General features: G+C 39.8%; 1 protein-coding gene across 1 annotated transcript; it reads left to right on the top strand.

Annotated features, from left to right (window-relative positions):
- Nucleotides 1-545: 545 nt before the first annotated feature.
- LOC109137909 (NUAK family SNF1-like kinase 1) lies at nucleotides 546-14851 on the top strand. The gene is made up of 7 exons (XM_019256467.2): nucleotides 546-1208; nucleotides 6222-6342; nucleotides 7077-7228; nucleotides 8793-8858; nucleotides 11417-11536; nucleotides 11993-12125; nucleotides 12244-14851. The coding sequence occupies exons 1-7, from the start codon at nucleotides 888-890 to the stop codon at nucleotides 13431-13433; spliced, it is 2103 nt and encodes a 700-aa protein (XP_019112012.1). The 5' UTR covers nucleotides 546-887; the 3' UTR covers nucleotides 13434-14851.
- The last annotated feature ends 9138 nt before the right edge of the window (nucleotides 14852-23989 follow it).

The raw sequence follows: 23989 nt of genomic DNA, 5'->3' as shown, positions 1-23989 counted from the left end.
GCTTGGTTGGTTATGATAAATAAATTAAACTGGATAGTTGTGATTCTTGTTATAGACTTTTTGATTGTCAAAAAGTCCCTGAATTGTACAGTAATCACTTGTTGTTCTTACATATTGGCAAAACTAATTATTCAATACCTATTAACTGACACTGTAGCCATAAAACTGTAAACAAACTGTAAGTCTTATTGATATTGTGCTCCTTTAATCCCATTTATTTTCATTTCCTTTATAAGGTTACATGTGAAGTAATAAACTTTCCATAGATCGACAACCTTTTATCTTTCTTTATTATTTATTTGTGGATTTGAAATGAAAACAAATAGACTGAATCCTGCAGGAACTATCATTTACTGCCTCCTTCCTTCCTCCAGTTCCTCCCAGTTTCTTCAAAGTCTTTGGGATTTAGTTTTTCTGAGCTCACCGCATGGCAAAGCATCAGTAAACATGCCTGACTGAAGTGGTGGATTTAGGATGAGAGTCTGACCCGCATGACATTCCGTACATACCTTCATCTCCTCTCTCCTGCTGCTGAGCCGGTTAAATATGAGCCCTCGGAAAACCCAAAATGATCGCAAACGACTGTGACGCGTCGGGATGTTGCTATGAAAGCTGGCAGTGGAATGAGGAGGCTCCACCCATCGCTCCAGACCATGTGGTTCCCATCGCTCCTGTTGCTGTGTGAGAGGGGAGGAGAGCTCACATGAATCGGATGGATCGTCTGAATGTGCTCATTTTAAAACCAGTAGTCTAGTTTGCGGTATTGATAACGCTCTATATGGGCGACCTCTTCGGCTTTAGCAGCTTTTGCTCAGAACTTAAAGTCATTTTGGGGTCCAGTCCCAGTGAAGACCGCTCCTGACAGGTGCGCAAAGTGCGCAGAGAGAATGGGCAGACGGGAGGGAGACAGCAGAGGCGCAATGAACACCAGGCATCACTCCGAGCTCGGTTGTCTGCAGGACGCGGCATCCAGCGGTCACCATGCCGGTGAGGAGTCCCCGAGGCTGCACAGTCGTCGTCTCTACAACCCAGAGAGAAATCCAGACTTGGAGCCGGTGGGCCGGGCACAGGACGCCACAGCGCCGATGGAAGTGAAGAAGCACCAGCACAAACACAACTTGAAACACCGCTATGAGGTGATGGAGACTCTGGGGAAAGGCACCTATGGCAAAGTGAAGAAGGCGGTGGAGAGAGCAAGCCGGAGGACGGTGAGTGATGGTGATCATGATGCAAAATATGAGTTTAAGCCCTCTACAGCTGTGTGCCTGATGGATGCATTTCTTTTATATATTCTTAAATGTTTAACATGCAGAATGAAATAGTTACTTGGGATGTGTAAATGTAGATTATGATGAACCTGTTTCTGATTTGACCTCTTAATCTCCTCTGACCCATACAAAAGTTTTATGTGACTTGATATGCTGCTCATGCTTTTGTCTTCCTGGGAGGTATTCAGCAGTCTCCCTAGGAATGTGTGTGCATGTGTTCACCAGTATGTGTGTGTGTGTGTGCATGTGTTCACCAGTATGTGTGTGTGTGTGTGTGTATGTGTGTGTGTGTGCTGCTGTTCCAAAAATGGTGGCCATTGGTTTTTAAATATTAATTAGGAGGTTGAGCTCCTAGAGGGCATATGTGTGTGTTTGTGGGTGAGCTCATGGGTTGATGCAGAACACAATTCTTGCTTCCTGTGCTGCCAGGCTGAGATGCCTTTGGTCTGACTCACTCAGCATTTAAACAAGGGGATACAACTACTACAATAGGTCTCAGAGTCACACATACGCACAAGCATACTCGGACAGACATATGAATAACATATGTTTTTTATTTACCTCTACATTCTCAGTATCCAGGTTAAAGAGCCAAATCAGTTTGCATGACTGTGTGTTTAAGTCTACTGTCAGGCTTTAATCCCTCACTCTGCTGTGCTCTGAGCTCAAAGAGATACAGATAACCCATCTGCCCCAAATTCCCCTTCTGTTTTTTTTAGGTAAATAAACACACTGTAATAGGGAGAATCTGTTTTTTTGCAGTCAGATTGTGGAAGTGAGACTGGCATAATTACTCTGGCTGCTTTCACTGTAACCCTTAGACATCTGCAAGAGAAAGAGGGAGTGAAAGACAGAGGAAAAGGTAGAAGAATATGCAGAGAGAAGGGAGTAGAGAGAAAAAGCTATGCAGTCTGTGTGTGTGTGTGTGTGTGTGTGTGTGTCTGTGTGAGTGTGTGTTTGGTAGGACAAGGGGAAAATGCTGAATTCTTTGAGCTAGCAGCCAGCACATACCAAGGATTCTTTGAAACAAAACGGACATTATTTTTGGAAACAAGACCAGGGGGCTGTTGTGTGAGTGCGGGAAGGAGGCAGGAGAAGGAGGAGGAGATCGTTTTAGAGCAAGAAGGAGGAAGAGGACCAGGAAGAGGAGGCAGTAACAATGGTGTGAGATTACAGTAAAGAGTTGACTTAAGATTGTCCCTGTTAAATGTCTGAGGGCTGCAGGAGGTGACTAATGTACAGGATGATTTGGGAGGAAAGGATGATGAATACCAGGTCTTGGGTATGCAGGGCCAGTAATCTGTGCTGTAGGTCATTTAAACTGGTGGGAAACCAGACTTGTCTTTACATTTCAGCCATGCTTGAAAAAATAACATTAAGATGTTATTATTCTGTGCACTGTTGTTTACAAAAAGCTACATAAGATATACAGTGTGTGCAGATTTTAGCTTGTGTACCACCATTTGACGAAAAGCATGCCTGTTTTGCTTCTAGCAGAAAAAAAAAAAAAAACACACTCACAGATGTGTTTTTTGTTGTCGTATGCTAAATTAATTTAGCTTGCTTTAGGAAAGATGAGAGATGAAATGTGATTTGCTGTGCAGGCAGATGGTGAACATGACACCGGTAACCAAAATAGAATTAATTATATTATTTGCAAGACTGGAAGAATAGTTTGACATTTTGTGAAACACACTTTCATACAATTTCTTGCTGAGTTATATGAGAAGATTGCTACCACTCTCATCTGTCCACTATGAAGCAGCTGGTTAGCCTAGCTTAGCATTAAGACTGGAAACAGGAGGAAACTGATAACCTGGGTCTGTATGAAGGTAACAAAATCTGACGACCAACAACTCTAAACCGTACTAATTAGAGGTCCAGCGTGTAGGATTTGGTGACACCTAGCGGTAAAGTTGCGGATTGCACTAAAATGAATACTCTCCCACGGCTCACCCTCTCCTTCAAAGCATGTAGGAAAAACTCTGGCTGTCAAATTCACATAAAAAATAAAAGACCATATCTAGATCAGTGTTTAGTTGGTCTGTTCTGGACTTCTGTACAAAAATGGCGGTTCAAAATGGTAGACTCAATGGAAGAGGACCCTCTCTCACTGTAGATATAAATGGCTTATTGTAAGTCTTATATTTAGGGAATTATACACTAATATATATTATATTATATTCCCTTAAAGAAATACTCTTACACACTGGACCTTTAACAGATTATATCTTGTTTGTTCAATCAAACACATTGCTCAAACAACACATTGTGGTTTTACAGCGACAGGCTAGTTTTTCCACAGCATCCCAAAGCAAAGCTAATAATGTACAGACAATCATCTCATCTAACTCTTAGCAAGAAACCAAACAAGTATGAAACTCAAGTCAAACCCTTTGCATATTGTTTAACCCTATTTCTCTTTTTGCGTCTGAGTTTTTGCATGCCCATTTCCTATTTCCCATCATCAGTATACGGCATAGCATTCTAGTAGTACTAGTTCCTGGTTAGGTCAAGGGACAGTGTGTGCATAGCTGGATGACGGGTTCAAGTGTCTATTTGGCAAGGAGCCTGTTTGATCCTGATGTTAAATCTTTCACAGATGCAGCAGAGGTATTTAGTGATGCTCTGGCTCTTGGGATATGCCCTGTGTAGTGTGTGTGCCACCTGGAACCCTCGTCACAACTTCACAACACACATTACACAAAACACCTGCAATAAGCCAGCAGTCTAATAATTAGTGCAAGGGGGGGGGGCATTGTTGGCGAGACACAAGTAGTGCACTGGAGCCACATCAATAATTGTTGGCGAGACACAAGTAGTGCACTGGAGCCACATCAATAAATACGAAGTAAGGAAGAGAAGGAAAATAAATGTTCCGCTTTGTCTGGTTTAAATCAACTCTTATTATGAAATATTTGTGCAGAATATCATCAATTTCTATATGCATACTGTACATCTGTATTGGATGTACCATAACATGTACAGTGTGTTCCTCTACACTAATTCTCCAGTGATGCAAAGAATATCGGATATCATCTTTATGATTCACACACATAGCTAATATGTTTTCTACATGCATCCTGTTGCAGTTTGGCACTTTTAGTCGATATCTCACACGTAGCATATTATTTGGTTGAACAATGAGACATTGTCAGTGAGAAAGATACTTGAGAGGTCATACTTAGACATGACGCACACACAGCACATTTGCATGCACAAGGGTGAGATCATATACACACATACACACACTTCCTCCACACATGTACCCTTTTAAAAAATGCTCTTAGTGCCCTGAAGGCTGAACAGTGCCCAGAGTGTGTCTCTTCTCTGTGCTCTGCTGATCAGGCCTTAATGCAACATCCAGGGGCTAAGTTAGAGCTTTGATAGTAGAATACAAGCCTTCTAGCCACATACTCTGACATACTTTATCCATTCCCTTCACCTGATAGCTGGCACCTATGTCCTCCCTGCTCATCCCTGCAGCTTATTTCATATTCGCGTCTTTCCTTCCTCACATTGCTTTCCCGGCCAGCAGGTATTTGGGTCAGAAAACATTCTCAAGCATTCAGGCATTCAAGCATACACGTTAATAGCACCCCCACCCCCCCCAAGCTTGGACATTGGCCATTCAGCTGACAGCCACTAAATATGTGTGGCCTAATCTCTGACCTAGCACCTAATACCTCTGGATGGACAGAGATGCTACATCAGAATAGAGAATCTGATGATGTGACCAATATCCCAGCAGTGTTTAAAAAATGTATAAACAAATCTAAAAACACGAGTATTCTCCTTCACTGAACAGTGTCACATCAGTTATAGAAAGTCAGGTCAGTCCTGGGAGTTCCCTGGGGTGTGTTTGTGTTGTGTTGCATAACTGTGGTGGTTGATGGAGCGTGTGAATTTTGTCTTCTAATGTCTCGTAGACGTTTTTTCCGGCAGCTGAGAATGCTGGAGTTGTGACCCAGAGGAGAGGCCTGCTTGTCCATAGGGACATTGTAGGGGTTGACAGAATTATACAGGGGTATGAACAGAGCTATGTTAGGATATCAACCTTACAAAGTAGCACTGTTGTCTCATGTGCACATGAAACCACATCTCCCACTCTTTTGTTGTCCTGTATTTAGTTCACAGTATTTCTAAATAGGCCACCCTGATGTCTGTTTCTGTCTTGTCCTTGTATGGTGCCATTTTGGTGACAGTTACTCTATCCAAAGAGGTTTAGGGGCTCGTGTTGGGGTGTATGTTTTGGTATGTATGTATGTGTGTGTGTGTGTGTGTGTGTGTGTGTGTGTGTGTGTGTGTGTGTGTGTGTGTGTGTGTGTGTGTTCAAGGTTGGGGTTTACATTGGGGTACAGCGAGTGCCTGGGATTAATGAAGTAGGGTGTGAACAGTGCAGCTGTCAATTTTCTGCCTCTGAGCATGCTCAGATCACGGGAGACCTGCTCTCACGATCCAACCCACATAATCACCTCTAATACTGATTTGTGTGTGTGTGTGTGTGTGTGAGAGAGAGAGAGAGAGAGAGAGAGAGAGAGAGAGAGTGTGTGTGTATTTGTATCAACAGTTTGTATATCTTTGTTTTCATGCATATTTATGCAAAAAAAAAATCATGAACTGTGCATTTTAATGTTCATTACTCAAGGGAGAGGAAGGAAAAATGAGTTGACTGGTGGGTTTGCAGAGCGATTAATTAAAGAGGAATCTGTGTGTACTGGCACCAGATCAATGGCAACAACGAGTGTCATACAAAGTGTACACCAGAGTAACAACTATCCCCTTCTAACCTAACGCTATTTTCCTGCTGTGGAAGATGAGCTATAGAGCTCTGTTTATTATCCTTTTTTGAAGTTAACCATTCACACTTAATCACCAGAGAGGGCTCAAATATGTGTGATTCACATAGTTCATATAATGTGCACAGACTTAATAGCGTGTCTTCTATCTCAGGTGGCGATCAAGTCGATCCGCAAGGAGCACATCACTGACGACCTGGACAGAATTCACATCCAGAGAGAGATCGAGATCACCGCCTCGCTCAGGCACCCAAACATCATTCGCTTCCATGAGGGTAAGTCTGCAAACACAACATACACACATTACACAAGTCTCGAATATTGTTATTATTGCTTTTTACTCAATCACCAGACATATTTAATCTGATTTCAGATTCATATTCAGTGACTTACAGTGCATATTAGTGGTGCTGTTAAATCAAAGTGGTGTCATTCTCCTTTATCATATTAGTCTGAATTGTTGCGCAAAAACCTACATAAATTGTCCTTCAGATGAAAATATTCCCCAACAACATTAATTACAATGAATCTGTACATTTGTGAACCATTAAACATGTTTGTCTTTGAAAACAGTATTGAGAGATGGACTAACTCGGTTTGGGTTTTTTTTAGGGGATTCATTTACATCCATTTATCCATTAAATGTAACCGTATATCCTCATCAGGGTCAAGGTGGGGCTGGAGCCTAAAAAAATGAATGTTCGGGATATTGAATATCAACAGCCTCATCACTTAGAAGTCTAATATTTTTGGGTTATCTTGTCGACACTTTTTGTCATGTGAATGAGACACTGAAGGTGATACATATGAGCATATTTCAACTATCAACTGGAAACCAGCAGTTCAGATGAATTTGTTCCCAGAAGTATGCAGATATGTACGGTCTTCATTTCTCTGCATTAAGAATAGCATCTGTCATTGCTGTTTAGTGTAACAGGCATGCACTAACACTCATGAAAACACGTGTGTTAATGCTGCACTGTAAATGTGTCCTATGTCCTATGTGCAGTGTTCGAGAGCCGGGATAAGATTGTGATAGTGATGGAGTACGCCAGCAGAGGAGAGCTGTACGATTACATCCAGGAGAGGAGAAGACTGCCAGAAACAGAAGCCAGAGGCATCTTCAGACAAATCACATCTGCTGTCCACTACTGCCACAAGGTTAACACACACACACACATACACAAACATTTAGGCACGTGCTTAAATGCATGCAGTGGTATTCAACAGTGCACGAGCAAATACAGTACGGCTAAATCCACTAAATCCTAATCCCAATACTGCAGAAAAACTTGACTTGAGTTTTCAGATCTCTCTGGGTTAAGAGCGCATTATCCCTTGATTGTTTTTCACAGCCACACACTGACACATTTAACAAACATGTTGTTGCTGCCTTAAATGAGTTTTCTGCATCACTCCAGATCACTGTAAAGGAACACATTCTTTATTGTTTCTTTGTTTTTATAGTTGTGTACATAAAATCAACAGCAGTGCCAGAAAACAGGAATTATCAAGGAAATACATAAATCCTATTAATACAGAAGTGCAGTACAGCAGAAGTACTGCACCTCTGCCAGAGGAGGATCTGTGCCATACAGTCAGCTGAGTTGGATATGAGAGAAATGTTTCTGTTTTCATATTAGTCTTATTTTTGGCAGTCTGGCTTCTTCATGAATCCCCTCACATTAAACTCAGAGATCATTCAGCTTCTGTAGCCTTTGTAGTATGCAGGGAGGTGGATTTCATGCTCCTCATGCCCTCAAACGTTCTCCCAAAATAGACACGAATGTTCCGGCATGAATGAATTATTGAATGTGCTTCTGAGGTATGCAGGCCAAATTGAGGGATTACTGAGGCTTCAAGAGAAGAAATAATTTCAGGTCACATGCTGCTTTTCTCTTTTCGTTTCTTTTCTTTTTTTGCAATTATCCAAATCTATTCATAGTCCTTTAAACATATCAAGAATAATAGTCTGGTTAGTCACATTTCTTCTGCTTCTGCTCCCTTCTTTTTTTCTGGCCTCCTCTGGCCTACATATGCACATGCACACAGGATTACATGTGCACAAAACATTGTCTGAGGTCATAGGTTCTTTCCTCCACTTAAGTGCTCTGAAGAGGATGTAATTAATGAAAGAAAAGAGAGGCTATTATGGCTCACTACCCAGTGGCTTTAAGATAAACTGACAGCAAAGTTTAAAGTTTCCTTGTGTCACATGGCTTCCTGGGTGGCCACAGTTATCTATCGAAGCATTGTCTCTTCTTATGATTTGCAACCTATTCAATGACACAAGCAATCATGCAACAGACCCTTTTTCCCATCAAACCTCCACTGTACTCCAGCCCTTCCTCACCAGGCTCCACAGCTGCCTACACTCTAGTTGGCTTCCAGGTGCTTAATGCCATCAGGGTATCAAATCGCATCTCATCAGATGAATTAACCCAAACAAAGCACTTCCTCATGCCTCTTAATGATTAAACCGTCTAAGAGCAAATCTCGAGGCTCTCAGATTAGACACAAGGCCCTGCAACACGAGGCCCATGTGGAATGTTAATGGTTATAAAATTATAAATGAAAGACAAATGGCCTTTCCGTCACAGGCTGGGTTTATATTGTGAACTTCACACCTTTCAGTCTTTACGTTTGCATGCAGAGGGAGGACATCTGATTGTAAACTAGGAGTGCGATGCAGCACAGGACCTCATGTTTCTCTGCTCTCTTGCAGAATGGCGTTGTGCATCGAGACCTCAAGCTGGAGAACATCCTATTGGATCAAGATTTGAACGTAAAGGTAAGACCGATAAAGCACAAAAGTGTTTTCATGCATGTTTAGGAAAATAAATGAGACTTTTACAGAATTTACAGAATCCCAGCAGAAAAGAAGAAGAATAGATATTGTCTGAGAAAAGAATCGTTGCCCTCAGTGTTATGGCTCATCCAAAGACCCTGAATGCACTTTTGTTATGCCTATATACATGGGCTGATTCATTTGAGGAAGCAATCTTTTTCCACTGCTGCTGGAATAAAGCTTCACATAGTGCAGCTGGTAATGGATTATCTTGCCAACTCCAAAATCAAATGCAAACAAAGTGCACATTCAGAACATACATTGGATCACTTTCTGCCCACAGTAATTTTAATGTGTTGTTAAGCCATGCACACTGAACCAGCACAAACATACTGCCAGGACTTAATAAAATAACCCAGGGGTCATTTTTTTGCCTTATTTGGGTATTCCTCTCCTTATATGGGAGCTGTGCACGGCCAAAGGGGAATGCAGGGAATCCAGTGGTGATCGTGCCAGTCGGAGGGTTTTAATATAAGTACGCTCCGCCTGTCCATCAAAAGAAAACACTACATGTAGACCGCTCCGCAGCTCTTTATTCATTCATTACAAACCTCAGATTTACCACATCGGCCTCTCACAGCATCCGCTGCAGGAAATGACCAAGCCTCTGTGCAATGCATGTGCGTGTTATGTCAGCACAACAGCTGCTTAACAGCATGTGTAGATAAAATGGTGTATCTTGGTGAAGTTTTAAGATTATAATTTAACAACACACTTTGTCCTTCCATGGTCGGCTTTGACTGTTTTCATCTCAGAAGTTTTTCTGTTTTCTAAAGGAGCTTTTTGAAAGAACAAACTATGTTAAACAACTACAGTGACACATTACAAACTGTTTTAGTGCAACAAAAGATACACTTTATAGTCTGTTAGAAAAGTTATACCATACAGGGCGGCTAGAAGTAAGTAACCACTCTATTAAGCACAAAATAACATCAAAACTGTGTCTATTAGTATAGGGAGGCAGTGGAAAGTAGAAAGATAACAAAAAACTAGGGAGAAAGATATGCAACAAGGGTTCCTAGCCAGACTTGAAATTATAGATTTGTCTAAGTTGGAACAGCTGATTTATTCAGTGGACAAAAGGGAAATTGATACTCTTATGAAGCCAAACTTCACTTTCCTCTCACATGATATTATCACAAGGCAGCTCAGAAATTTGCACCGACAGGCTACGAACATTTACCAACGATCTGTTTCAGTCCAGCATGTGTATGAGAGACGATGGCTCCTCAAAACAGGCCCATGTAATTCCCAGGCATGTGTACAGGAGTCATTTGTATGTTTAGAAGAAAGAGTGTGTCTTGGAATTGAACACTGAGGAATATTTCTTCAGGGGCCTCACACAGATGTATCTAGGGTGTCATTTACATTGCAGGACACACATACACAAACACACAGCTGCATGCAGTAAAGCTGTATACACTGAGTAGCTCAGTCTACACATCATTACCACTGTAGGTATAATATCAGCCTTTGTGTACACAATGTCATCTTCCGTCTGTGAGGTCTGTGTTCCCCCTGAACCTCTGTTCCACGGAAATAAAGCTGTCACGTTGAGTATTTTTAACACCAGAGGGGCTGATAGTGGACTGGTGCTCATGTTAATAATCTCTTCAGATAGAGAGGAGCCTCGGTATGTCTGCGTATGGCTCTTGCAGCTTCGAGTGAGTGATTGTTCCGTTATGTGAGTGTAAGCAGCCTGATGTTTTTGGCCCGCTTCTCTTTCCTCACTCACACTTACACTGGCAAAAGCTCAACATACCTATTTTTAGCTCATTTAAAAGTATTTGCTTTGAGGTATTGTGTTTTCGCCACGTTGGTAAGAGTTTGCGGTACATAGTCACTGAAAAGGAATCTGGATTGCGCGAGGATGAGTGTGAGCGTTGAAATGAATGAGTTTGTGAAAGGGTCCAGCGTTAACTGATTCGTCCGTTATGTCATAAAGTTGAAGCGTTGTGTGTATGACACAGGCAGACAGCAGTCTGGTCTGAGGTCTGTGTTGTCCGGTGTGGCAGCTGTTAAGCAGTTATGTCATCTATGACTGAGATGTAAACCCTCTTGTTTACACAAACATGTGAACGTACAGATACACACACATGCTGGATTGGTCTTTTGTGTCCACAACTGTAAAACCTTTGAATATGATTTTTGTTTTGTATGTTTTGATCCTATTTTTGACATCAAGATTCTGTTTAACATGTATTTCCAGCTTTATTAGTTCCATTTTTAGCCTAATTTGTCACTGGCCTTTGATTTATTAATAGTACTTAATAAGTTAGTAAAAAATTATTATTAGGTATTAAATACCTTAGTGGCTTGGCAGACTCCAAAGTTACACAATGTCCTCTTGGAAAATGTGTTATTACTGCAGCTGTGTGATTTGTTTCCTATGTTATTTTTCTAGTTTCCGTTCTGGGGATTGATAAAGTTATCTAATCTTATACTTGCTCAGAAGGGACAAAAATGATTCTAATCAAAATGTCTATTTTCTTATTTTGCAGCTGGCTGACTTCGGCCTTTCCAATCATTTCCAGAAGGGCACTCTGCTGCAGACCTACTGTGGAAGTCCGCTGTATGCTGCCCCAGAGATAGTGAAAGGACTGCCCTACCAGGGGCCAGAGGTGGGTCAACACATGCCATTCCTAGTTTCTTAATAGAAAAAAAAAACAGTTTGCTAGAGTTATGGGTATCCCATTCAGTTGCATCATAGTGTGTCACTCATAGTGAAACACTCTTCATTCAATACATGATTACTGAGCAACTGAGCAATGCACCAACACCAACCGAAAGTTGTGGGCGATGAAAAAAAAACAATGTTTATTAGAACAGCCTTAAAACACTGGTTGTGCATATGCTGCAGAAGAGTCACAGTAAGTGGGTCGGGGGAAAACCTTTATTAAATCTTAAAAAATATTAAATTTAAGCAGAATGTCATAGAAAATCTAAACATGAGGCACATTTTTAGACTGTCACGCTTAAAATGATATCAAATCCTGCATCACCTCATTGTATGAAATCCTGAATTTTCTGAGCTTTGTGTGTGATATGTTCTTCATTATGTGTGTTTTCCATGCTAGGTGGACTGCTGGGCATTGGGGGTGTTGCTGTATGCCCTGGTTTACAGCAGTATGCCATTTGATGGGGCCAGCCACACTACTCTCACAGAGCAGATCAGCCAAGGACGCTACCGTAGACCCAACCCTCCCTCAGGTAAACCTTTACAGTGTCCATGCCTCCATCAACATTGTATTGCTTTGTGTGTTGTGTTAATCACAACACTTTAGTCAGTGTGGCTGCTATGAATAACTGTTGACTCTGTTTCCTCTAGATGCCTGCGCTCTTATCGACTGGTTGTTGACAGTGCATGTGGACGAGAGGGCTACGATAGAGGACGTGGCCAACCACTGGTGGGTGAACTGGGGTTTTGAAGAGGGTGTGTGTGACTGCCCTTCATCGCCACACCAAGAATGCCCCTCCCCGCTGCTGGCTCGCTACATCGACTGGCAAAATCGGGTCGCGGCTACCAGCAACATGACTGTTGACCCAGGATGCCTATCGTCAGACACTTCCTGTCCACCTACGCTATCTCCCCACCCCTTTTACTTCAGCTTACCTCTGAAGAGTGACCGTGGAAGGGTACGCGGAGGAATGTCAAGCCTCAGGAAGTCACGCAAAGAGAATGCAATTCCCCAGACTGCACTGGGAGCTTGTGGTGGTGTTTGTCCAACAGCTTCCTCCTCTGGCGTGATTTCCGCCACTTCCACCACTGAAAGAAAGAAACCCAAAGGTATTCTGAAACCCCAGAGGAGTTTTGACTCAGTCTTTCACAGCCCTCCTAAAGAAAACTCTCCTTCCCAACCATGTAATGCTGCTGTAATGTATGCTCGATCACATACACTCACCCAAGCGCATGCTGATGTCCTGTCCACCAGTCTGCCACCACCCTCTACGTTCAGTCAGCCCTCATCCAAAATGCCAAAGAAAGGGATACTAAAGAACTTTTATGTTGGGGAGTCGGGTTATGGTTCATCCTCAGAAAAAAGGGTGTCTGGAGCAGGAGTTAAAGAGAGTGATGCAGCTGATTTGAGCTCCCACAAACAGAACACTTGTCTCCCGGTGGCAGAGGACAGCCCCACCATGCGCACAGAGGCAGTAAGAAGAAGGAAGGGTATCCTGAAACGTAACGGCAAGTTCTCTCGCAGTCTGGATCTTCCAGACGATCACCACTTGTCTTCCTCCCCAGCCCCCACAATATTCCCAGAGGCCCTGCAGCATCTCCTCCAGTCCACAGGAGGCACTGAGGGGCGCCACAGCCGGCCCTCCAGTGTGGTGAGCGAGGATAGCCTATTCTCTTCAGATTCCTTTGACCTATTGGATCTCAGTGCCCATTCACGTCGCAGGATTTTCTCCCAGGGGATGCAGAACAGCGCCTGCAGCTCAGAGGAGGACTTGGAGCAGCTGAGAAATGAGGCCGACAGAGTTGGTGGAGACAGAGGACAGAAGGAAATGCTAACATAGGCCTAAGGACACATAATAGTGTGCTAAACACCAGATCTTTAGTTGTCTTGTCTGTGATAATCACTGCCTGCCATCTTGAAAGTTACAAGACACTACAGTAAGTAGCACCTAAAGGGGATCCAGTTTCTGCCAACTTGGAGAGATGGTACCTGAATGTGGCAGAATGGACAGCCTGTTTAACGAACTCAATCTGACCTCGTCTGCACAATACATCCTCTTTTTAGATTTCACAGAAGAAGAAACGTTCTTTGAAAATCCGAGCCAGGGTGCTGTTGGTGACGTTAGCACTGCAGGTTTTTGTAAACCATCTTGTGCCATCTTGGATATTTGAGTCCCCTTAACAGGATGTCAACAGTCACAATAAACAAGACTCCATGCACCCATTTTGCACATAAAAACCTGGTGGAACCACCAAAAATATATTTTTTTTTTTTTTTTTTTTTTTTTTTTTTACATATAGCTAAGGTGGAAAAGTTGGCGTATCAAAGTGCAATGGAAACAGACTTGATGAATGAATGCATTAAGCGTATGAGACGAAAACCTCAGATGTGTGTGGAGCAATGAGGAAACTGCAACATGAAACAAACATAAATGCCACATTTTCATCATCATTTTCCACGATTTGAGGTTTGACTGGCACTTGACTGAAGAATTAGCTTTACCTACTGTTTATCTTGACTCACCTCCTGATAGCTGCCCAGAAGACGGAATTTTCTGGAAATTCAGTGAAAGTTTGCGCTACATTCGGATGGGAACCTGACTAGAAACAGCTCTATTGTGAGGATAAATTCTGTCAAACTGAACTGTTGTGAAACACAAGAAATAAAGTAGTACATAATACATAACACTTTATTTTATCCTATTTTATGAACGCTAAATAAACATTTAATGAATTGTTTGTAAAATTTAGTCGTAAGCAGATGTAGTTGTGTTTATTAATGTACAGTATTTGCCAACAATTATAACTTCTTTAAAGCATATTAAGTATTCATATTATTACAGCTGTTTCACTACATTGTCATATTGTCAGCATCCACTTATAGATGTTGTTATTAATAAGTACTTATGTCTGCTTACAACTACTGCACAGTATTTTATGAACCATTCGTCAAGTGTTTATCTTCTGCCTATACATGCTAAACAGGAGACATTAAAGTAAAGTGTTACTGTATTTCACCACATGTTATTGACTTTATATGTATTACACAGTAATGTACTGTGCACAATTTGCTCCTTTGCACCAACAGAGACAGTGTAAATAGCAGATGGACCACATTGCTTTTTAACGTGACACCAATGCTGCTGTGGACATTTTAAAAAAGTGATGTATGCAGTAGATGTAATTTTCATTAAAATTTTCATACTGTGAGAAAATAATTGTTAACTTTGTTCAAACATTTCATTCTTTTTTTTGGGGGGGGGGGGTTAATAAATTATGTAAAACTGAATATTTATCTGTTGTTTTTTTCTGGTGCGAGAGCAAGAAAAGCAGCAGGAGATAAGAGATGAAATAAGCACGTACTGTAGCTTGAAAATAAGTAAAGATAAATATTATGACGCACAGATGTTTTACCGTAAAAAAAAAAGAAGAAGAGAAAAAAAAAGGACATTTTAAGACAAATCACCCTTTTATTCCAAATGTTACTTCTTCTCTATAGTTAATAATCTTTTTCTCTTTTGGCCCTCAACACTACACAATACTGAGAATTCAAGGAACGTTGTTTATGAAAGACCAAAAACTATTCATTTAATTGACTTCCAGAGTCCTGTGTCTCCATAAACACAGAGCTCGATTTACCCTACAGAGTGTTTTCATTAGGGTCCATGTACTTAAATAAAAAATGCACCTGAAAGAAGAAAACACTCAGCAGAAGAAGTCAGATAAGGCTTTAGTGAAAACATTTAAATACTGTTTAATGTCTGTGGTCATTTCAAGATGAATGTGTTTTTGAGATCTATAAAAGTCACTTCACTTCAGCTTAGGTTTACATTTTACTTGATCATTTTGTATACAGAGAGGGGTTAAGACATGCAAAACTATGAAACATTGCATACGACACATGCATGCACTCCCTTTGTTTCCTTTATTGGCATTCACTAAATACTTTTCTAAACACAGAACAAATGTTTCACAGGCCTCTCCTCTGTCTAATGGAGAGAGCCCATCATCGCTGTCAGGTAAAAACCTCATATCTCTAGGTTTTAATGCTTTAAGATATTAATAAAAAAATAAAATTTCCTGTATGACTGACAAAATTCTCCAACCTCTTAGGTCCATGACACCCCTTTAAAAAAAGACATTCGTTATTGTTAAATATCTATGTGCTCTTTATTTCCTGAAAAGCTGCCCTTTTGGATATACAAGTTTTCCACAGCGTTAAGATGAAATAAAGCAGAGCTCAACAGGAGGTCTTGTTTAGATGTACAGACGTCTTCTATGGCTGGCATATACAAAGGGCTTACTTTATACCACTTTGACACATTTAAGTGTTCTTCCTGTTGCAACACATAGACTTCAATGTTAATGGCTGATTGATAGCAGAAAATCACTTTGTTCATTTGGTCGGTGGTGAATAAAGTCCAGAGCAGAGGTCTGATGGTGACAGTTTAAAACAGTCCTAATCTCCTGTCAGTCACACAGGGTCCATAACAGCCATTTAATTGTGTTCAGCTAATATTTATACTGTATGCACATGACAGGACTGCTGGTGTGAAAAATGTGATCCAGGCTATGCCGTGGTTGGATCTGTGATACCTCGTCTTAAAGATAAACACAGAATCATAGCTAAAGATGTTGAAGTGCTCTGTTTCACAAAACACAAAAGGTGGCAACTAAATTAAAGTCAGTTGTCAGTTTTCACATAAATTTTAGAGAATTGATTGAAGAGTCGATCTTAACATCACTCAGATATACAAAACAAAATATATAGTTTTGGACTAGTTGAGAAGAATGTGAAATATAGCTTGAAGGGATATTCTCATACTTCACTGCAAAATGAAGCTATTAATACAGGCCACAAACTTTTTGCCATAGGATCTATTGGTCCCCTATTTTGACATACTATATGAAATTGTGATTTGTGTTCAAAAGGGGATGCAAAGCACTGTGAAGTATTGTTGGCTAAGTGCAACAACAGGCATAGCAGACAGCTAATATTAGTCCAACAGCAAGAAGCCTAGCTCGGCATCTGTCTTTCAGCCTTTTATTTTATGAAATCAGCCCCAGATTTATTCTTGTCTGGTGGCCTCTTGCTCAGTCACTCGCTTCTTTTCTCTTCATAGCTTTCTCCACCAACGTCCTCTTCTGTCTTTTCACCTCTGTCCATAAAGGCTGCTGAGCCCAGTTGCATTCTCCTCTTGCCCAGCTCTGGTTCTGGGATGACGCCAGCTCAGCGCCCCATCAGTATTTGCCTGTGCCTTGGGCCTAAAAACCTCCTCTTCACAGGCTGTAAAATAGTTAGTGGTGCGTGACTTAGTGCTGTAAAGCGTTACGTACTTCTTGTCAGCGAATCAGAATGACAAACAACAATAAGTCAGTGTAGTATTAAAATGATTTAAAAATCAATAAATTTTAAGGTAGAAAAGTTACACAATGTTGCATTAACTAGAGGTTTCTAGTCTTTTTAGCTTATGGCCAATATCAAAACTGTGCTTCAGATTAGAAGTCTCACCAAAGACACATTTTCCCTATAAACTTAAGAATAAAAAGATAAAATGATAATAACCTCCTCAATAATAATAGTTTTATGACCCCTCAGATTTATCTTTTAACTTACATAACTGATATGGACATTTCCTACACCACTGGTACAAAGATGCTGCTTCAGTGATGACAGCATTGTTCACCACGTGAATCCTATGGATTGTATATGGACAGAAAAATGCAACAACTTGCAAGTTTCTTTCTCTTACATCTTTTCATGTCATGATATAAGGTAATGATTCATTTAACATTTAAGCAGCAATCTTTATGATCCCTGTAATGGTTTCTTTCACTGAGGGGCTCAAGAAGCTAAAACAAAGACTTGGCTTTAGTAGTCAGAGAAAGATAACTGTAGAGTAGCAGCAGCTTATAGCATTTAAGTTGTGTGTGTACCTCCTCACATTGATAATTTCCTGAAACAGCATGGACTCAGTGGCCAAGGAGTTTAAAGATGTTGAAGTATTCCAAATATCTGCAATGCAATCCAGGGGAAGAGGTTCACCACTAAGACTTGCAGACCAAGAGGCTTTTCTTTCTGTTCCCTCACATGTGGATAAAAGTACCATTGAGTGAACAAAAGCAGCCAGACTTTACTGTTTTTTAGGCTGATTACTGGGGCTCAGGCAGTTAGGGAACAGTATCATTACAATGGAGAAATTCTTCATCACTCACATGCTGTGACTATAAGTGCTTACATTTTTATTTTTTATTTTTTTAGAGGACAGTGTTAAGGATAGGTAGAAATAGTCAAATATAACACTACAGAACTCCATTAAAAGTCCTGTAAGTCTGTAAAAACAGTAGTTGCAGGAATATGAACTGCATTGCAATCATGTTGTGTTTTAACCCTTAAGTACTATTTTAAAAGTCATAACTAGTCTGACAAATCTCTGGCTAATTTAAACTCTAGTAAATGCTGAGCTCATATTTTCCATGTAAAACATTTAGCTTTAAAGAGAACCAGGAGTCCATGACCCCTAGGGTGTCCGCAGAGGTACTGCTGGGGGTCCGCCAGGTTTTGTTATAATAATTGACAATTTTCACCAAAATAATGGTAAATGTGAGGGTGCAGATAATTGAGAAACCACAAACAGTGGAGGCATTTGTACTCCAGTTGGATAAATCAGTTTACATGTCCAAAGACGCACAACTCTTGGCATTTAATAACCAATATAATAATACAATAATTATGCAGGAACGTTTTATCAATCATAAACACATATAGGCTAATAACCAAGTATATACATAGATTAATATGGTGAAATAAAAGTTGATAAAGTAAATAGAAAAGTTATTATAGGCCAATCTTAAAATGTGACACATTGCAGTGCTTGTTTATACTTAACTTGATTCACAAGTGCACAAATCAAGAGACTAAAATTTAGACTGAAGATTTTGTCTTTATTTCTAAAAGGAAATCACCATTTACCTTCACTTTGTAACAGAAAGTTACTTTTTAATTAGGGACCTTGGCCCAGAGGTCATATCAGTTTGATGACACTAAGTACAACCATTCAGCCTAGTCAGATAACAATGATGTCAGTTGCAGACGCCTCTGAGGTTATCTGACCTTACAACAGCTATAGTTTACCAAAATTATATCTGTCAGGACAGAAAGTATGTTAAAGACTTACTTCTATGACCTCAAAAATAGAAACTCTCTGCTTGCAAGACAAAGTAGGAGGTGATTTCTTGCAGTTGATAGAGACAAAGCTATCATGTTCCCATATTGGATAGAACTGGATGAGAATACGACATAACTTCTAGAGATAGGCTCATCTTTTGTCATAAAAAAACAAAAAAATACATGTATTGCTACAACTTAGAATATCCAACATAATCCAGCTACCAATGACAAGAACACTGGAGATCTGAGATGATGAAATGAGAGTGTACAGTTTCTGTGTTTTCTCTATTGGAGTTTATTTTGAATTTCCATCTAGCTTGTTGGTGGAGCAGAGCACGTTTTATTGGATCACTAACTGTAAAGCAAACCATACAGATTGAACAACAGTGCCATCCTGTGGCCGTTTGGTGTAGCTGGTCAAAATATATCCATGTATAAAGTACATGAATATTGAAGTTTGTCAATATTATTAAACGTTAATCAATGCATGCAGAGTGCTAACAATGAGAGAATATTATCTGAGTGAAAGTGTTTCTGATGCAAATTATTATATTTATAAATGCTTAAATTGACTGGAAATACGTAAAAATAAGGTAAAATGTCTTGCTGTAACTGCTATTGATATTAAAATGACAGACAACATCAAATTTGGAAACAAATGGTAGTTTCTGCAGGAAGAGAGGCCAATAGATATACAAAAGATAGATAGAGAGATAGATTTGTATTAATTCTCTGTTAAAGTATAAAATATTGCATCTTGTGCTAAGTAAGAAATGGCATTCTGTTAATTGTAGTTCTCATTGATATCACCCATTAAATCGATCTCTTACTCACTACAACAAGAGTGACAAGAAGCTTATAACAAGACTTGTCACAAGAAGATTATTTATTTATGAGAGGGACATAATATTAGAAACAGTTCTAAATATAATGCAGTCCAGTTTCACACTACTACCACTATAGCCTCCTCTGTGACACTGTCAGCAAGAACTAAAAAATGATAAACTTCGTAAGAGGAGAATCACACTGGATTGTACAAGTGTACTTCATGAAGTGACAGGATTTGTTTAGACATCCCTTGGTGAACAGGCTACCATATTACATTACAAGCGAAAGGTAAAAATATTTCGGCCACTTATGCATTTTAATTACATTGAAAATTTCCATCCATTTGAATTACATAGTTTTAATATAAATAAACTAATAAGATTTATGTAATAGTACTAATAAACTCAAAATGACTGCATTCATTTTCACTGTTGGGTTTGGACAAACAAATTGGCTTTATTAATACTGAATGCATAAACCTGGCTACTACTACACTACTGTGTAATGGAAGCACATTGGGTTTATTAGTACTATTACATACATTTTTTACAAGTTACAAGTTTTGCTTTACCTTAAGTGTATTAGGTTGATTTATATTAAACCTATTTAATTCAAATAGATGTAAATTTTCTATGTGATTGAAATGCAGTCCTGCATTTTGGCCCAATTTTTTTTGAGTTTAGGCTCTGTGTGCATGATAGCACCACATGTGGCTCCATCACCAAGTGGCCCAACAGTGGTGTCACGCCCAGTTGCCTAGCAACCAGCTCTATTTAGACATCTTTTCATGAACACACTAATGTATCAGTACGTGTATTGAATATATATTATGTTACATAGGTGGATTTGGAAACAACAACATATTAAAGAAAGAATGTGTATCACATTTCTCTCACTTGTGTTTAGGAAACTCAAAGTACTTGGTGAAGGTCAGGGTAAAATGATGATCTTTCCAAAGTCAACACTGTTCATTTGTTTATTAACTGATGTCATGAATCTGCCTTAACTGTAACTATATTGTGTTGACTAATTGCCAGCAAACTTAATTCACGTGGCAGAAATTTAGAGAAAACATAGGTAGGTAGATTGGTGTGGTAGAGACATAAAAGCCAGCTGTTGTTTAAAACCCTCTGTGTCTTTTGGCAGCAGGTCTGCCAAGATCATTTGTATAAAGAACATGATAGCACATGATTCATTTGACTATCCAATTCATTTTACTATTGGGTGGCTGTGCCTCAGAAGGTAGGCCAGGTCGTCCATAGACATATCCATATATATATACATATACTGTATATACATAGACGCCTCATTGAGCAGGTTGGTCCGTTGCTGCGATACGTTAACGTGTCCGCTATATTGGATGTGGCAGATCTGCCCGTAAACTAATACAAGGAAATGGACTGAACTTCATAAAGCGCCTTTCTACAAAGTTCTTTAAGTTAATGTCTCTTATACACCCATTCACACACACACTAATATATCTGGGAAACAAACAGGCACCAAAAACAACGTATGTAACTTTTAAAGTGATGATTATAAATGTTTACTCCTTATGTAAGCACCAAACCAACGTATGTATTTTTCTAATGCTGAGTGTTTACAGCTACCAATGCGTGTAACACTGTTACTGTGATGATAAATATTGAAATATTTAATCTGTGTCTATAATAACCAGATCCTGAAATGTATGTAATGTGACATGAGGGTTTTCTGAATAAAGAGCACTAACGTTTACATTTAACGGAATTTTTATTAATCACGAGCGAGAGGCAAGTATATTTAATAGTTATTATATTACATAGGTGGATTTGGAAACAACAACAGAAGCAGAAAAAGGATGAACACCTTTTATTTATAGCATATTGTTACGGCCGCCACCGTTTCGCCCCGGCGCATATGTGTGTGTGGTGTCTCTCCTTTTTGTAAATTCAGGTCTGTGGGTGCTGATGAGGGGTTGGATCATAGACATATATAAATAGACGCCGCATTGGGCGCTGAATCGTACGTCCACGGGTCCGCCATATTGGATAAGGCAGATCTGCCCGTAAACTATATATTGTTACGGCCGCCACCGTTTCGCCCCGGCGCATATGTGTGTGTGGTGTCTCTCCTTTTTGTAAATTCAGGTCTGTGGGTGCTGATGAGGGGTTGGATCATAGACATATATAAATAGACGCCGCATTGGGCGCTGAATCGTACGTCCACGGGTCCGCCATATTGGATAAGGCAGATCTGCCCGTAAACTATTACAAGGAAATGGACTGAACTTCATAAAGCGCCTTTCTACAAAGTTCTTTAAGTTAATGTCTCTTATACACCCATTCACACACACACTAATATATCTGGGAAACAAACAGGCACCAAAAACAACGTATGTAACTTTTAAAGTGATGATTATAAATGTTTACTCCTTATGTAAGCACCAAACCAACACATGCACACACATATACATATATGTATATGTGTGTGTGTGTGTGTGTGTGTGTGTGTACTATATGTATGTATATATGTTCACGTGTAATGTACACGTTAGTGCTCTTTATTCAGAAAACCCTCATGTCACATCTACATGTCAGGATCTGGTTATTATAGACACAGATTAAATGTTAAATATAAATATTTCAATATTTATCATCACTGTAACAGTGTTACACACATTAGTAGCTGTAAACACTCAGCATTAGAAAAATACATACGTTGGTTTGGTGCTTACATAAGGAGTAAACAAATGTATGTCGACGACACTGTTGTATACAAACATGCTAAACCATAAAGCAGTCACAGCAAATGTAATCTGTCTGTCAGTGAGATTAGTATTTTGTGCCAATAATTTCTATAAAAGAATTATTTCTTTCCAATGAAGATGTAGGTGGACTGTCATTACAGCCTCATTTCACCTCACAAATGTAACATTAAACATTTGTCATAAATCCATTACAAGATGTCTTTAAGGCAAACAAGATTTTCTTGACCTTTGTGACTTTAACTGATTCAGGTGAAGCTAGTTTGTCACCTGTCAGATGGGGACACCATGGCAGAAATCAAAGACTGGCAGTGGCGTATCCAGGACATTTTTTACCAGGGTGGCCGGGATGGGACATAAAGCTAGTGTGGGGTGGCCATGGCATAGTGGAGTTTAATGCCATGTATGCAGCCGACCACAGATCAAATCCCAGTCCTTTTCTGCATGTCACATACCTTCTGTCTCCCATAAAGTCCTGTCTCATAAGTGTTAAATAAAGGTGTCTATTCTGGTAACAAAAAAAGTCATTTTTTAAATTCCATTTCCCATTTTACAGTCCGGTTATTCAGTAAAATGTGTTCAGGATAGGGTACACATTTTCTAAGAGCCATTTCCTTGCAGTGGATTAAAGTCCTCATCTCTTCACAAATGAGATTAGAAAAATCTCAACTGATCATCTGTGTCACCTGTATTGTTACCTGTTTGCTTTACTAATTGAAGCGATATCTTGTGGCTATATTAAAACACAGCAGTCCAGGCAACAGAACAAATCAAAAAATGTTTGATTTGTTCTTTGCTGGAGCTAACTAACTGTTACTACCAGCAGTGATGAATACTTACTGTCCTGAAAAACTTTCTTATATCCATTTGCGCATCCATCCATTCACGTTCGTCTCCTAACGCTGTTCCATTCGGCTCTGTGTGCACAGTAGAAGTAGCTACTAAAAGCTGCAGGTACCTGATTAATTATTTAAAGTGATATGCTGACTGCTTTATATTAAATTTGTCAGGGTTTTTTGTAAAAAAAAAATATATATATATACATAAGACAACACTAAACTATTTAGGGGGGCTTAAGAATAAACAGGCCTAACGACGCCACTGGTCCTCACTGTAAAGGAACAGATTAATGGATGCATTAAGTGGATTCATTTCTGAAATTCAAACATTGCACGCTTATACATGTTCCTAAGCCTATAAATATGACGATCCTCCGGTGAAAACTGAAATTTATATATCCAGGTAAAGATCAGAGCGACTGTTTCTTTTCCCCTCTCAATTTCATCCAGCCCTCTCTCTCCCTCTGAGTTGCCCTATCCTGTCCACTGCATCTCTCTCTCACACACACAGCCAGAGGAAAATTTTACTGCTCAAAGCTTGCTCTTCTATAGCTCAGGAGACAAATTTGAGATTCTCAACTCAGTTTAATTTCTATTTTGTCTAAAATGTTTCTCATATGTTTCTCCTTAAATTCACTCGGAGCAATAGGTGAGACAGAGTAATTAGAGGGAGTCATACTTGAGATTAAAGGGAAATACCTTGCTAATCTCAATTTAGTGTTTTTAATGGCTCCTTTATTTCTCCTTGGAGAAGAAAATGAGCCATACTGGAGCTAATATGGAGCAATATGGCGCGCACACACACACACACACACA

Source organism: Larimichthys crocea, chromosome XV, assembly GCF_000972845.2.
Source record: "Larimichthys crocea isolate SSNF chromosome XV, L_crocea_2.0, whole genome shotgun sequence".
Taxonomy (NCBI): Eukaryota; Metazoa; Chordata; class Actinopteri; family Sciaenidae; genus Larimichthys; species Larimichthys crocea.
Note: the sequence above shows the minus strand (reverse complement) of the source record. Positions and strands in the feature narration are given on the sequence as shown.